Below are 17,692 nucleotides of genomic sequence, written 5' to 3'. Positions count from 1 at the left end.
AATACTGAATTAAAAGAAAACTTTAATTCAGTTTGTATGCAATGTGCATTCGTTATGCATGATTTCAGGTTTCTCTTCACTTTTATGTTTAAATGTGCACTCAGTACGTTTTCCAGTTCGGTATTCAATAAATATGCATTGTTTAGAGCTTGAAAATAAAGAAAGTGAATATTGGTTGGGTGTCAAACTGAATGCAGCCTTGCAATTTCACTTACTGAATATGGAACTGAATAACCCTTTTCATGGGCAAACCAGAATACGACCAAACAGAAAGTGCCCATAGGAAAACAGAGCATAAGAAAGAGCACAAATGTGAAAAGGTGTTATAAGAAGGTGAGACAAGAGCAAGACCACCATAAAGTGAACCTTTTCAGATTATTGCAGTGTGGCAAGGCCAAAGACTGTTGAAAGGTGTGTAACACTTTGGGGCACACTCAATAGGCTAATCGGGAGAAACCAAAGGAGTGTGAATACTGCACACAAGCCAAAAGGCCAACCAAGAGAGACGATAAGAACACAACTCTGTATGCAGGGATAAGCCTGTGTGGGCTGAGAAATCTAGGGATCCTGGTTGCTTGACCTGTGGTGGGTGGACCGTGCCGTCTGACAACTGCGTCTAGACCAGTGAGCCCGGAACTGTGTGAATCCAAAGACATTGTGTAAACTAAAGTCTTGGGGAAGGGCTCCCTGAGACTCAAGGAACTGTGAATCTTGTCTTCAGAATGAAAATCTCTAGACCTTTTTTGCTTTTGAACTTTGTTGCTTGGAACTTGGGGAAGGGAGAGCTGAAGAAGAAGCTAAGAGCTGGAAGAAGTTCAGAACTTCGTGTTGATCACCATTACTTTCATTATTGATATCCCTAAACATTGTTTAGCTTCAGTTGTGAGGGCAAGGATAGGTTTTGGACACAGACAGACTTTTAAGTTGAACTCTTTGACTCAGACTTTCCCCAGTTTCGGTCAGGTAGAGAAATCTCACCTTAGCATAGGGAAAGTTAGACTTTCAACCATCTTGACATTTAGGCTAATAAACACCTTTTGTTTGAACATTTTAAGTCTGTTGTGTGTGCCTTACTTCATGATGCCTTCACAGTGTCCAAATGAAAACACTTGCATCAAGTCCTGTCAAAAACATCAGAAGATCAAGACAACATGGCATATGCATGGGGTAAATTCTCATATATTATGAGGGTACAGTGACCTGCATAGGTGTGTGCTTCTCTTACTTGTTTGCATACCAATGAGGTCCATTTGCGGGAAACACCAATAAAGCACCCGTTAAACATTCTCTCTCTGTGGACAAAGAGCAGACTGAACATTTGAGAAAGCTGTCTACTTTCCAGTTCCTAATCTCTCCATCTACTCAGCCCTGCAGTGCCATCCCTCAGCATTGGCATATTCCTCCATGGGCATTTTCCACTGCACAATTACTTCCCTGACTGCTGACTTTCATATCAGTAGCTCACCAGCCAATGATGTATGGAGAGATACCTGTATCACACCCTGCAATGTTTTACTTTCACAGGTGTATTTTTCTAGTTAACCTACAGTAATTATGTGCTCTGTATTTCTTTAGTTTGGAGAGGAAACATGCAAGTCTTCTGTCACTGCTCCTCTATGGTATATCTCTACTTAGGCTTTGCAGAGGCACAGTAACTTCCATATTTATGTGCTTCTAGTAATTACTTGCATACCAATAAGGTGCATTTAAAAAACCTGTGCTGTATGGTGTTTTTAGTAAACGTTCTTTCTCCATGGAACAATGTTCATTGTTTGCTTGTCGAAGGCTCTTCATTAAATATGCTAATTTCAAAAGAGCTTACAAGTAAAATGCAGCCTCTGAAGAAAATGTATCTCTGTGATTATATCTCAATTAGGATGAGAAGTTTTGTAACTGGATTAACAAACTCAGAGAATGTTGTGAGCAAGAAGGTGCAGAATCAGCATGTATTGCAGCTAGACCTTCATATTCAATTCAATTATGCATCGTCAACCTTTAATATATTGTATGCATAGGGTGGTTGTTCCCAATTGCAATAAAAGAGAGAAAATTAGCTAAAGTGCAAGAACACAAAAACATCACGTTCCAACGTTATACCCAAAGGTTCTTGCGAGACATCTGTGCTATTTCTGCCCAAAGCTTGAAGCTATAATGGATCATTTAAATGTGGTAAAACCACTGTAAATTAGTAATCCTGCTTGGTATAACATTTATCATAGATAAAACAGAATACTACATGACCACTCCTTCTGTCTATTTCCTTAAAGGGACAGGATTTTTTAAGATCGTAGTGTGACATGCCCCTGCCTCCTCCTGTGGCATGGAGGAGGTACCCAGTGGATCCTAACGCCGCCCCAGGCTCAGCATTACCTTACTTGTGGTGCTGCAGGATCCCCGAGGTGACCCCATTATCAACCAGTAAGGTCATAAAGGGGACTTGGCCCCTTTCCCATGATGATGAGTGAGAAAAACACACACAAACATCACTTATGATCTTTGCTATGGTTAAGAATGTGCAATGTATTTACTGAAGAGACTGAATAAAAAGAACGAACACCGTTCCTTGACCCACTTCCCACCCCCTCTCTTTTATAGAAAATTCTACAGAACATCCATTTAATTATCAGTACAATGGGCCATCTCTGGTTCTTGGTGAGAAGCAGGGGGTTGCTAGGTCTGGAAAAATCAGGGGCTAAGCTAATGTCAGGACTGGTGAGATTCGGGGGCTAGCAATAGCCTTTTGGTTGTAGCCCCTGAGCGTCTACCCAGGGCTGGCTACAACCAAAAGGTCCGGGGCTGTAGCCCCTGCAGCCCTCCCTCCTCTAGCAACGCCTCTGGTGAGAGGTCTCTTTATACTACACAGTGGGCCTCATTACACGGTAGGCGTTTACCGGTACCGGTAAGGGCACCGGTACCGGTAAACCCCTACCGCCTTACTACGAGTTCCCTTTGCGGGACCTGACTTTAATGGCTGGTTTTACCAGCCGTTAAAGTAGGGTGCCGCAAAGGGACCTCGGAGCTAATTACGGTACCGCAATTTGTGGTACCGTAATTAGCACATTCCCATTATGCCCTATGGGGGCAAAAATGGGAATGGGGAAGAGCCTTGGTGAATGGGGAATTACCGCCCCCGCTCACCTTGGAGTAGGGCGGTAATTCCGCCATCCACCAAGGCGGACACAGTAAAATACCGGCGGCAACCATGGCGCTGTTAGCGCCATGGTTACCGCCTACCGTGTAATGAGGCCCAGTGTCTTTAAAGGGGTTAACCTGGCTTCTCTTGGATTCCTTGTCAATGCAAGATTGTTAGGAAAAGGTCAATGGGATTAGCTTTCCCTGGCCTTCTTTGCCATTACCAAAGATGGAAAACATCATTAGCAGAATGAACAGTCTCTAGGATTAAACACTCTTGCATTCTGGGCAGTCACATTTGTCATTCAAAGTCTTTGGTGTTTAAGTGTCCCTTCACAATCCTTGGCTACTGGTATTGCTCGTCCTGGTTTCCTTCTGGATTCTCTCCTTAACTTCTCTGAAAGGCCCATCCATTTGGATCTCAGATCTGTGTGTGCCAGCATACAAGGCCTAGGCAGAAGCAGCAGGAAGATGGATTGTTGCCTGTCAGGCATGGCCACAAAGTTTCGGCCAAAGGCTACACCAAAAGAGTTGGTCAACAGGCAGTTTGCAGTACTATACTTCTTTGTTCCTCCTTGTTGCACTGAGACCGTCTCTTTCCTACGGGCCTTCCATCTGTACCTACCTTCACTCTTGTGCTACTCTCCCCATTGTCTTTCACGCTTGCCACCTTCTTGATACTTCATCTAGTTCACATTCCTCCTGTGCCCTTAAACTCTAGTCCACCAAGAGTGTGACCTGCATGGAGCTCCTCCTTTCTCTTTCGGAGCCTTCCCACACTGATCCTTCTCTCCACTTCTCACCTGCTTCTCCTGTTTAGCATCACCTTTCTCTGAAGTAACAGAACCGCTCCCAGCTTTATCTTCACCTCATTCTCTTCTTTACATCCAAGGGAGGAGGTAACAACACAGAGGGGAGATGTGGTAAAACATCAGGAGGAGAATGTAGTAACATGTCTCATCACCTCTGCTTCCACATGTCTCATCACAACTTCCTCCTCTGTTGTTGCTTCTCTCCTTCCTGTCTCCAACCTATCCTCCTCCCAATTAATGTAATATATCCTCCAGCTTTCTCAACACTAGCATACTCCTTTCCTTTTCAGCCCCTCCCTCTTCTAAAACAATCCTCAAATCCTCTTCTCCCTTCAGGCTCCCACACCATTCTGCTACCTTCGATCCGGCTTATAAGGGCCTGTATTCTAGATCCAGCACTGTTGCCACTGCGTGCCCTCAGAAACCGCAAGTACACTTAACAGTTGGTCATAAAAATGGGAAAATCCAACTACGACACCCTATAGGTATTAGGTGGGCGGTAGTATGCACACCACAAACCTCTTCACTGAGCTGTATGAGAAATACAAGAGTTTTATGAAACATATGCAGCACTTATCGCGAGAGTAATATGAGGATTAAGGAATTACATATCCTACTTTGTCCTGGAATATTCTGTGATCAGTCGACCATGATTAGGTAACTATTCACAACAAGGCAGAGTCAAAGGAGCACACACAATGTGAGTTCAATGTACCAGAGACGTTCAGAAAACGTTCATAATCCAGATACTGAAATGAACATCGGAGATAAACGTCCTTCAAACAAGGTCCATCCAAGAAAGTGGCATTTACTCACTTTGTTATACCGCTTCCAAGTCCATTGCCGTAAAATATTTGTCCAAATAAGGCACAGGACACGTAAATGCACACAAACAGCAAGGGAGTATCAGCGGTAGGAGAAGAGAAAAGGCGAAGTACAGGCCAGGATATCGCTGAAAAACACTGAAGAAAAAAATTGCAGGAGCATCTTGGAACACCGACTCAAGAGTTTGGCATTCTTCCAGATTACGCATTAGGATGCTATACACATGTGCCCTATGTGGTGGCTGGGATATGTAGTTCCCATACGCAACTGGAGTGTTGCTGGTCCCGCTGATAATTTACACTGTTTCCGAGGGTATGTAGTCCTCCTAAAGTTGAAAGGCTTGACGTGCCAATACAAGCATGTTTGCCTTTTCCTGACAGTTTGTCCCAACCTCCCAGGAACTTCCACTTCTCAGGTGTGCAGGTTTTGAGTTGAAAGAGTATGATCGGCTCATGTTGCTAATTATGTGCTTTTCAAACCATGCTTTTTTCCTGTGCCTCTCCCTATGAATCATAGGGTCAAGCCGACACCAAGGCGGTGTGCCATTTTGGAAGTTCTATACATGAATGCGCGCAGGAGGTCAAGTTGAGGGAATCTATTGCTCCATGGGTTTGGATTCCTAGCTTCATTTTATGCTGTGGCTGTGCTAACTATGAGACAGGAGTTGGAGGCTTGTGGGGGGAACTGGGGTGGACCTCTGAGAGAAATGACCAGGGATTGTGCCCACCAACCTTATCATCCTAAAAAACGACTAACACACACTGTCTGCAGTCCTAACAGACATTGGGCCTCATTATGACCCTGGAGGTAACCATAACGTTTTTTGAAAACAAAACACTAAAAAACTTAGATTTTAAGGTAATTAACAATGAGCCCACAACACCGCAAGTGAACCAACTGGATTGGATCCTATCCAATAACCTTCTGACTCATATGTGTTCCACAGAACCTTGTATCTGGAGTGTCCATCACTTAGTTTCCCTGGACATAGCATCGCAAACTCCTCTAAAACAACACAACCCTCATATTAAGGTTGCTAGCAGAAATTGTAATAATATGAAGATAGACCAACTTCAGCCCTGCTTAGATAAAATATTACAATCTTTTCAGGCTCAGGATAGCTGCGAGATGCTGCTAAATAAATATACAACACCAATTCAAGAACTTGTTGATCAGGTAGCGCCACTAAAAACCAAGCTCACCAGGAAAAATAGTAATAACTAGAAATGGTATAATACAGAGTTAGATTCAATTAAAATGGAAAAAGAGCTCTTGAAAGAAAGTGGCTTCAAGACAAATCTAAGGAAATCAGAGATAAATGGAAGCTAGCTAACAAGAAGTATAGAGACAATATAAGGTTAGCTAAGGCGAATTTCTTTAATAAAGAAATCGAAGCAGCAGCTAACACTACCAGTAAACTTTTAAATTTTTGAAAAGTGTTGAGAAACCAAAAAATCTCACCCCGCCGTTTTCAACATCCAAGGAAGATTGTGATACTGTGCAAAATGCCTTTGAAGCTAAAATAGCGAAAGCAAGACAAAACATAATTAATGCTAGGAAAACACTGAGTCAAGAAACTCTGATAAAGGAGGACAATAAATATGGTGGACCAGAGAACTTTAACTTTGCTATCATTACCGAAGCAGAGTTACTGGAAGTCCTAGGTCAAATGAAACCCACGTCTTGCACCGAAAATGTGTTACCTCCCAATATCCTACTCCAAAATAAGGAACAGTTTGCTCCTATTCTGCTGAGAATAGTCAATGCCTTGTTCAAGGAGGGAATCGTACCGAAGGAGATAAAGAAGTTCACTATCACACCATTGGTAAAAAATGTTGGCTTGGATCCAAAGGACCCAGGCAATCTTCATCCCATTACAAACTCAAACTTTATACTTAAAATTATGGATAGAATAGCCACATTGCAATTGCAAGAACATCTAGAAAAACAGACCTCTTTACATCAACAACAATCTAGATTTAGGGCTTCACATAGTACCGAAACAGCAATGTTGGACCTTTCAAAATCACATGTTGGGTCTGATTGATAAAGGAAAATGGGGATATTGATGCTGTTGGATCTCAGTGCCGCTTTTGATCTGGTAGATCATCAACTATTAGTAGAAGCACTGAGAGACAATGTGGGTTGTTCTGAGGTAGCTTTGGAGTGGTTGGTATCCTTCCTTACAGACCGCCAAGCCAAAGTACATTGGGGGAATAATTTCTCCGATCCAATCTCAATCCTATTTGGAGTCCCTCAGGGAGCAAGTCGCTCTCCAATGCTATTTATTATTTACATGCAAAGTCTGTGCAACATTCTGGTGGAAACCGGAGTGTTCTTTACCAACTATGCAGACGATACGCAGCTTATCATGGAAATAGAGGGTTTCCATACTAAGGATAGTGAGAAGATTGCAAGAGTGTACAGTAAAATCAATGAATGGATGCAGCTAAACTGGATGTGTCTTAATGACACTAAAACCAAACTCATGTTGTTCGGGTCCAGTCGAACATTAGCCAAGCTGGGGAATGAGTATGAGACATTCCAGATAAATGAAGCCAAAATCCAAGTATCCAAACAGGTCAAAACCTTGGGAATGATGGTCAATTCCTCTGTTAATTCAGAAGCACAGGTGAACTATCTGCACAAAAATACAGCCTCTTACCTGCGCCTTATGAAGGCCATTAGTCCATATCTATACGAAAGCAACATAGCCACAATTGCAAGGGCTATAGTGTTATCTAGGTTGGACTACGGCAATGCCTTGCTTATTGGTGCATCTGCTAAGGATCTAGCCAGATGTCAAGTCATAGAAAATGACGCAGTGAGGATAGTAAAGAATCTAAGGTGAGGGGAGCGTATCACCTTGGCCAGAAGATCGTTACATTGGCTTAGGGTTGAAGAGAGGATTAAGTTCAAAGCTATGACACTTGTTAACAAGTGCCTCTTTGGGAAAGCTCCCTGCTATCTCAAAAAGAGTCTGGAAATATACACCCCTCAGAGACAGTTACGTTCTGAAGGTAAGAGTCTACTCATAGTACCTAAAGACAAGTTTAAGACAGGTTTGGGTAGATCTTTTGTATTAGCAGCTCAGCAGTGGAATAGACTCCTGCTGGAAGTCAGATTGGAAGAAAATCATCTAAATTTTAGAAATCTTTTGAAGACTCACCTGTTTAGGTGATTCTGGATCCTCTCTCAGCTACAATCTTGAGGTACGAAGATAGATACAGGAGGTGTTCTAGTTCTGTGGTTGTCTGTTAAAGCACCCTGATGCCTGCGGGCTGCCGGCGCTATGTAAACTGACATACATACATACATACATACATACATACATACATGGCTATCCCCATTCCGGGTACCCTGAATGGGGAAATACCGGGCCATTCTGACCTTTGAGGGCCCGGTATTTCCCCATTCAGGGAACCCAGACCCGCAACAACCCCATTCCCATTTGAGCCCCCATAGGGCTCAATGGGAATGGGGAGCATGCTAACAATGGGCTCGTTAATGACGGGCCCGTTGTTAGCAAGCTGGGCTGCTCGCGGGACCCACTAAGGATGTCTGGTAAAACCAGGCGTTCTTAGCGGGTCCCGCGAGCGGACCTTGTAATGAGGCGGTAGGGGGTTAATGGGGCCAGCAGCTCTACCGGCCCCGTTAACCCCCTACCGCCTTCCGTGTAATGAGGCCCATTGACTTGATGGGCTCAAGTGCCAGCTGGCCACTGAGCACAGCACTTGAACAAGCTATAGTGCGGTTTAATGAGTCTCTCAGCCTTTCAACCAACATACTAATGAAAGTTGAAATTGGTGCCTGGAGTCCTCATACTCGAGCAGTACCTTCTCTGAACCAAACGTCCTTGCCGTCCATTAATTCATTACCATGAGCTACATGTGAAGGTCAAGTCTGCAGACTGCCTCATCCCTCATCTGCTAATTCCCAGATCATTGTAGCCCTTGGTGTATGAGATATAGATGGAAAAAGAGAAAGGAAGAGAGATATAGACATCAGAAAGTGAATTGAGAGAGAAAAGGAGAAAGGAAGAAACAGATATAGATGTCAGAAAGTGAATTGAGAGCTGACTGCAAAAGGCATGGAGGATACAATGATGTTTTGCCTTTTAAGACCTGCACCACTCTTCCTCCTAACTAACTCCCCTCTAAAATCTCATTCCATCTTACACTCCACACACAAATCAAGATGGTCACTACAGGCTTAGCTGTGATAGTGGCAAGGGAACTATTATCAGTCTCCCCGTTTACATGCAAGAGGAACCGGCCCTTGAAATCCCCTGCCACAAGAACGGAAGAACCAGCCATAGGCCAACGTTCACTGTCTTTATTAACCAATCAATGACAGGGATTGCAGCATGAACAAGGCAATATTCTCCAAGCACTCTCAATCTCCAGATGCCTGTCATCTCCAGTTGTTAAGGTCTTACGTCACAAAAAAATGACTGTACATCCCAAAAAACGTAACAGGAAAAGGAATTGGTTTGTAAGGTGAGCTACATATATATTCTATAATGAGTTAGTGAGATCATTCAGTAAGCCATATCTGGTGGCTCCTTCTGAGACCACCTCTATGTGTTACAAATACAAAGTTGCAGGTTAGTTTGAGGTGATTGGCCTATGCAACATAGTGTAAGCTTAACATGGTAGGTGATTAGGGATTGGGCAGAAAGGGGACTTCTCGGCCTTGGCCTGGTTATTGTCCAAGGCTCCAAGTATAACTATTCAAGGTAATAGGAACGACCCCGAAGGTGCTGCATGTTCCCAACAAGTTACCAGCTCCGATCTCCTAGGCATTGGGACAGAACATTTGGCTTTGAACCTGTGTTACGTTTGTATCCTCCTGCCCCTGGTTCGATGGGAACAGACTTCTCAGTCTGGCTCGAATAATAGGTTCTGTCTAGCAGGTTCAGATCACATGAGTAAAGACCACAACATGGATTTCATTTGCTTGCAATTATGCAGGTTTTTGGTTTGTGTTCTCTGCAGGTGCCCAATCTCTTCTGTTAACTTGAAACCTTGCTCCCTTAGTGTCCTTGGTGAGGCTGTGCAGTGTCCACGCTGTAGGCCTGGCCTGCATGCTTCAGCAGAATCAGCCTGTCAACCTTTCTCTGTGTGCTTGAGTTCGTCCTACATTTCGCATTCACTTCAAGGCACCAATGGCTTCAACTATATTTTCATGGCCGCCCATGTTAGTTGTGGTTATGTGTCAGCAACAGTTCATATGTATACTTATGCCTCTTGGGGTTTCTGGGTAGCCAAAGGGTATACTTGCGTCAGTGCTCTAACTATGTGAGTCATAAGCATATTCTTTGTGGCTATCAGCAATAAAGCTAAATGTCTGCGTAACTTCATGCAGGCATGGCATTGTGCCTCATGTCTAGCGTATCTATGTAATGATGTCAGTCGTGACATCATCAGCGTTCTTCGAGGTTGGAGTCAGCCATTTTGTTCAACTGATGACAGACAACCGTTCAGAACCTACCCGGATGACCGTATTGAAGAGTTACAACTTAATGAGTAGCACTTATCGCACCTGCGATACATCAGTGATGGGGATGAAGGGCCCAAGAAGCAATGTACATCTCTTGTTTCTCTGTCTCCAGGCTGAGAGTGGGATGGGTGTAACAAGGGCTACGTTTGAGTCTCCTTCTTCATAGCCGGTAGCTCATCAACACTAAACCAGCTATGACCAAGCTCTCCTCTTTATTCATATTATATTCCCCCACTTACCACACCCAAAGCACTTCAATCTATTAAACCTTAGGTTCTTTCCTTTGGATAACATATCCCCATGTGTCTTCCCCAATCCCATAGACACATATCGGCTTTCAGGACCAGGGTACTCCACACATTTGGCGTCTTCCTCTCCTGCCATCCCACTAACAACTTGCTAAACCACTGCCCCCTCCACTTTTTCTTACAGTGCTACATACAGCAAGGCCAACAGCAATGGGAGAAGAGCGCTTTTATGACAGAAGAGCACTTTATATTTTGGGATGGCCTCTACTAGTATAAGAGACAGGCAAGCGCATACAACAGAAGGGTAAACAAGAAGGAAGAACAGACAAGGCAAATAGGAACAAGGGAATAGGAAGAAAAGGCAGACCTTGATGGTGAACGCGAAGGGATGATAACCATGTACTGGACAAACAATGAGAAATCCCACTAGTGGTGTACACAGGTTGGACTTGAGACTGCCCACAGATATCAGGGAATCACAATGCCTCTGTGCAGGTTATTCCAACAGATACCACCTTGCAAGCCCATGTGAGAAGAGCAGCAAAAGAGGCTTCTGTGTCTCGACCCCAAGGCATAAACAAGGAATATACTTACACAAGACCAGCCTGTGTGGGTCCAGCCGGAAAACATACAGTGGATGCCTTCTGTGGCAAGAGAAAGCAACACACTGTTTTATGAACTACAGTATAGACTACAGGTAAAATGAGACAAAGGTAGGGTCAGAGATGCCCTCCTAAGGCATAGGAGCCAATCTCAGTGAAAAGGAATACACAGAGGTATGGTTGCGGACACCATAAAACTCTTACCAGACAGTAAGAGTTCCAAAAAAAGGAAAACAAGAATTCAGAACAGGAAAAGAACTAGGAATGCAGAAAACGGTAGCAGGGAACTTGTACAAGCTGACTGAGGCAATGTACTGGTAAAAGGTAACAGAGGCAAGAAGCTGGTAAAAGGTAGCTGGGGCAATGTACTGGTACAAGGTAACTGAGCAGGGTACTGGTACAAGGTAAATTAATTTACATCACAAAAGCAGGCTGGAAAACTGTTTCCCTGTTTGGCCTTTTCTCTTAGTACTGGTACAGTTTTCTGCAGCCATGTGTGTTTCCTGTCTAGAGTCCGGCTAGGCTGGGTAGAGTTTGAGAGTAAATGGACTTGAAAGAGCAAGAAAAGGTAGAGCAGGGAACAGAGAGGGAGACTGAATGGAAGCAGCACATGTAACAGAGGCTGGAGGCAGCAGCGACACAGCCCAATGAGCAGGGGTAGGGGGTTGTGGCTGCAGGGACACAGCAAAAAGAAAAGAAAACATACACTGGCAGCAGGCAGACGAAGGGGGCCTGAACCAGCAAGGCGGGGCTGTAGAAATTGGATCAAGGTAACTCAGTAGCAGGGGTCAGTCACAAGAAAAACACAAGAAAGTATGGTCAGCAAGCCAGCCATTATTCCAAATGGGATGCAGCTGCATAAGGTTCAGAATTCAATGAAAGAACAGTGAGTGTGAAGGCATGGAAACTTATAAGCAATACTAGCAAGGCAGAAAGCCAGGGTGGAGCTGTATGACTGGGCTGCACACAAGCAGTCACAGGTGTGTTCATGTAAATACCTGTCATTGACTTGTGGAGAGTATCCATGGCTAACAAACCCCAGGATTTGTTGTATACAAATAAAAGCACAACTACTGCTGTGGTGTTTTGAATGCCCATTGAAACGTGCCTGTCTCCTTCCAGTCATGGTGAAAGCAGTGTGCATGCAACTCAGATTCCAAAAGAACTTCTGGATTGGGCTGGCAGGTTTTCCAGATATCCTGCAGTTGCATTATGGGAATGGAAGTCCATGTTTTTGGAAATGCAGATATTACACAATGATTCAGATTCTTCTCTGGTGATGGTTGACAATGCCCCGCGGATCTGCAGACAGTGCCACCCAGAGGCAGAGATGCTGAGTCATTACAGCCCTATGCACAGAGATACCTGTATGAGCATTGCAGTGAGTGATTTGTTAAGTTAAAAGCATACTTCATTCAGGCAGCTGGCATCATGCATCTCTGCCACAGTGTTGATGAAACTACAGTGCACAAATTCCTTGCAGCAAGTGACAAGGGACAAGTCCCTGCCACACCGTCAGAGAAAGGAAGGGTGGACTAGGCATCCTCCACATACTGCTCCTGGGCCATGCATCACTTAGCAGATGGCGTTACACACACCCGATCATCGCCCCGCTCACTTCCTAAACAGGTACACAGGGAACTCCAACACACACGCAGTAGCAGATCAAAATCAAACCATAGCGGATAACCAGCTGAATCCTGGGGAACCTCACATTTGGTTGGCTGGAAAGAGGGTTGAATTGCTGATAATGACGGTGCAAGATTGGTATTTGAAAAGTAAGTTAAGCCATAAAGTGAGTGAAGTATCTGCTTCATATGGAAGAGGAAGGTGATCAAAATGATCCAAGCCTCTATGTCGAGTGTACCTGATAGGTCCAGTAAGGTTACAGCTCTCGTAGCCCTATCGTCAGTCCACCTGCCTTCTCAAAGCTTTCTTTCGTGTTGGTCAAACTTGAGCTGGGATCCAAATAAACCGGTAAATAACGGGCTCACGTCGGTTTCTGTAGAAGTGTAGGCATTAGGGTATATTGAATGATGTTGGCACATGCCCCATAGATTGGGGAAAGGGTGGGGGAATAATATCACACCAAGTCAGACGATTTGAGATGTATGGCTACATTTTTAAATGAAGTGTAAGCAGGTGCCAAAAGGTGATTTATGTGCTCATGAACCAGGCCTCGTGTCAATGTCCGTGACCAGAGCACCAAGAGTTTTTAACTAGCGAATGGAAAGGAAGTTAACCCTAGGCAAATCCACATTCCCAGAGCTATTCTTTTCTGGTCTGAAAGGGTAAGTACCATCATTGAAGGTGAAAAAATACATACTACAGTAGATACCATAAGGATTGGTCCAGGTTGTAGCCTGACTGGGAAGATACCTTAATGTTAAAAGTTATGTTAAGGTTCTTGTACCGCGCACTGTTGCCATCTGCGTGGTCTATTGGCGCTCTGGCGGATCTGTAATGCAAGGAGGGCGGTGTGGTTTGTTAGTAGGACTGAGCGGGGAAAAAAGAACAAGAGCGCTGTAATGTGCTGTTGGCAGCTTCAGTTCAGAGAAACCGGTCGCTGAGCGTAGGCGTGTTTTTCGATTCGTGGGTATCATGTGATGTAGAGTAAGATTATGGGCCTAATCACGAGTCTGGCGGTAATCCTTAAATCCGGCGGTAGCGCTGTTACCGCTGAATTTAAGGGTCCGCCATATCAGGGCTTTGGTGGATTTCTTCCCAGCTCTAAGCTGGGGGAAATCTGTCGAAAATTCACGCTCATACCGCTGGCGGGAAATCCGCCGGCGGTATGAGCGGAAAATTTCCGCATTGAGCCCAATGGGGAATGGGGCATTCCCAAATGGGCTCAGTGGGGAATGGGGATTTCCAAATCCGCCAAATCCATGATCCGGAGCTAATAGCGCCGGTGGTTTTGGCAGTAGGGCAGATAGCGCCAGCGCTATTAGCGCCGGCGTTACCAGCCAACTCGTGATGAGGCCCTATGTATGGTTTGTTTCATTGTCGTGTGAGCGTCGAATTTGGCAACCAATGTATGTCACAGGAAGTTATTCAAATGAATGTAGATTTTTTTTAATGCAGCGGGTAAACACCAGAAGATTATTATTATTAATTTTGCCATTTAAACTTTATTAAAGTCATCCAACCAAACCCAATTACGTGGCATTTTCTTTTACAAATGAAAAGTGACAGACCATTGCAACCATAGTGACATTATCAAAGACCTCTTTAACCCACATGGAACTATATTTTAGGTATGAAACATTTATCAATGTGCCAAATTAAAAGCCAAATCATATATAACAAAAATTAACCAAAACAAGTTTGATTCAAGGTGCCGTGTACAACGTGTCGAGCTAATGTCAGTGTGGGCTACAGAGCTCATCTCATAGGTCGCAGCAGCGAGAAAGATGCCATCTCGTGCTGTTTATGATGATGGTTGTGGTCATTTACAAACGTAATCAGCAGACACCAATCAGTTACAAATGGCACCATTCTCTCCTGTAATGCCGCGTCTATTTTGCTCATGGTGGCCACAAGCCGCGTTCGCGCCGACCACATCTTCATGTCAAGCGCTCTCAAGGATTTCCAATTCTTTGCGATCACCAAGCGCACTGCTTCACGAACGTGTGTTATCAGTCTAGAGTGTCTGGGTCCCAGCTCATGATGTCCCTGCAAATCCTCATTTTGCAAACGCAAAACCAAGGATCCAGTTCCAAGTCAAACCCACAAATCGCCTTGATCTGAGCTACCGCCTCCCTCCAGAATGCCTGCATCTGGGGGCAAACCCACCACATCTGGAAAAAGGAACTGCAGTCTGCCTCAGAAGACTATCATTCATCCGTTAGACAGAAAAAACATCTTCACCCGCCCCCCCAAGCCAAAAGCCGCAAGTGCAATCAACAATGTAGATTTCGAAGCACCCAGCAGTCACGTGTAGCCTTACTACTCGTCTTGTAGATGACATTGACATTATAGTAATTATGTTAGAAGTGTTGTGTAAAAAAAAAAAAATAAAACATGGAAATGAGTAACATCATGCTCGTGCCTTTTCATTGTACAGAGAATGGAGACAACCTAAATGGTATGCGCCTGAGGTTGGAAAATGCAGAAGCAAAGAACAACGATTTATTGAGGGCCTTGAATAATACTCTTGGGAAGCTGTCCACTATGCCCAGTGGTAAGTACCAACAAGGCGTTCCATGCATCTGTTTGCTCTCAAGTCTTTGGCAAGATGTGCTTGCAATGTTGCACTAACGTATCTTTTTTTCTGAGCATATTTCTTTTTGCATTCTTATCCACAGATTGTTATATGTTTATGTTTATATAGCACTTTCATCCAAAGTGCTTTACAATATAACAACAAGATACAAGAATAATGAAAGAAGCATATTTACAATAATGAAACAAACCAAAGAAACAATATGTAGAACAATTTACCTAGATGGCTAAGGGTGAGGGTAAGGGTGAGGAGGAAGGGAGAGAGGGCATATGGAAAGGGCATACAGTAGAGGGGCCATACATCAAGTAATAGAAGAATTGACTTAATCGTTTAGCTCTGAACATATTCCTGGGGTACTGATAGTGTTGTGAATGCAGTTCATAGCTCATGTTACACTAACCTAGTATTTGCTCTGGGTTGACTAAGATGATCCTGACCAAATCAAAGCAACCATCATTCATTTTGTGTTCTTGCTGCCTGTTCCACCCATAGTTGACGGAGACTGTTTGTTTTCGATGAGTTTGAATGGGCAGATTCTTCCTAAGATTGCCAACCTCCTTTGCCAGCCGGGCAACATCCTCCCCATTCTATTCCCTTGACATGAACACTACAAGAGCCAGGCGTGGAATGTTTCATCAGGTTAAAAGGACATACTAAAGCAATTCCCTCACCGGCCAAGGATGTGCATACATTTAAATAAAGCATGGGTAGGGTAGTCATACCCAAAACATACATCTGTGTCTCTAGGGAAGCTTCAAGAGAAGTCCAAATCAAAAGTACTTGCAGTTCTGTTTCGAGCCGGGTCCTCCACACCCTTGGAATGTTCATTTGGCATTCCCACTAGACCGTCTGCAGGCTATACGAACTGCTATAGCCCAGAGTGTTCAGAATCCCACATTCCAAGCCGACCTGCAGTAAATCGCATACTCCTCTGCCAACTCCCTACGACCACGCAGGCAGATTTTTACACTGTCAACCGGTTTGGGCATATTTTCCCACAGCCATTTCCCCACGACTCCCTAGGCAGATTTAAATACTAGTAACAGTCCTCTGCAGATCCCCCCCAGGAAGTAGAGAATGCAAGCATATACGCATATAAAGGCATTACTGTTTTTCTTTACCATGAAATGGCGATGGGGATATAATAGCTGTACAGACCCTGCCCTTGGGCTCTTTTGCGTATTGTGGCCCCCATAAACCTCATTGCACACTCTTGATGTGCTTTAACTCACACTTGAGAGCCCCTAACACTTAGTACAGCTCTTATACCGGGTCTATAGGCTAAATTAGCACATAGAGTACACTGCATGCACCATCTCAGCCAATCAGCATGATCGGATTGCAATCTATAATCTCTGATATAGACCTCATTTCAAATGTGTGTATTTAAGCAGCCCAGAAAAATGTTTTTGGTTTTCATTTAAAGGCAGAAAGGAGCACGTGCAGTTAAATCCCCAAATATAAATGCAGTAATTAAATGCACAGTTTTTAAGGTTTGTTGTTGATTACATATGTATTCAATTAACATTATAAATAAGTCTGTGCTCATGATCCCCCAATAATCAGAACACTTTTCTTTTTAGTTGCACGGATCTCTGTGCTAATAACCCTGTAAACCTCAGGAAGGGTAATTATTTCATGGGATAATGAAATTTCCCCAACTTTTAGCCCTCCGCTTTGCCTCAGACAATGACTTTTTGGCAGGTCATTATCCCATGATAATGACCGCTTCCTGCGTCTATAAAGCTTAAATATAACATTGTAATGTTGGCAAGCCATTGTAAACAATGGATCAGCAGAATTCCTTAACCACTGTTACAAGGTTTGATGTGTATTTACCAACCTTGTACATCAACGCTGGTGTAGCCCTTAGCCAACATTCCATCAAGACAGTGCTCATTGCAAGGTTTTGGGTACCTTTACCAACTGTTTTCTTTTGTTTCGAACCATTATTGTGATTAAGCTGTATTTTAATGACATTAAAATCCTGTAGGAGGGCTGCAACAGGTGGTGTTGTCCTTGACCTTCATTATGTGCCCTCATCTTCACCTTCAACTCAGGTGTGGTCCGATAACATCTGTTACAGGCCCCAATTGAGCTGTAATTCCACATTGTTTAACTCCCAAAAGTTGAAGAACAATGTACACCTATTACACAATGAAAGCGGTGCGACACACATATGATGGATCTTGGTTGGCAAAAGCAATGGAGTAATCCTATACAACATCAGATAGCGGATCTGATATGTAAACACATTCCAGATTTACTCTCCTCTCTGAAGGAACTAATTCCAGATGTGAAAGCACTCCTTACAAATGTAACATAACTTTTATCAATGTTAAGGCA

The 17,692-nt window shown here is 43.8% G+C and overlaps 1 protein-coding gene across 7 annotated transcripts in view; it reads left to right on the top strand.

Annotated features, from left to right (window-relative positions):
* Positions 1–17,692, top strand: part of LAMA2 (laminin subunit alpha 2) — a 3,027,572-nt gene that overhangs the window by 2,512,712 nt on the left and 497,168 nt on the right. For all 7 annotated transcript variants that reach the window (XM_069607473.1, XM_069607470.1, XM_069607476.1 and 4 more), the window contains one exon: positions 15,188–15,304. In XM_069607473.1, the coding sequence (XP_069463574.1) occupies positions 15,188–15,304 (117 nt within the window). The remainder of the gene's footprint in view (positions 1–15,187; positions 15,305–17,692) is intronic.

Source organism: Ambystoma mexicanum, chromosome 4q, assembly GCF_040938575.1.
Source record: "Ambystoma mexicanum isolate Mex_15411 chromosome 4q, UKY_AmexF1_1, whole genome shotgun sequence".
In the NCBI taxonomy this organism is placed as follows: Eukaryota; Metazoa; Chordata; class Amphibia; order Caudata; family Ambystomatidae; genus Ambystoma; species Ambystoma mexicanum.
The sequence above is the reverse complement of the archived record's forward strand: the minus strand, read 5'-3'. Positions and strand labels throughout refer to the sequence as shown.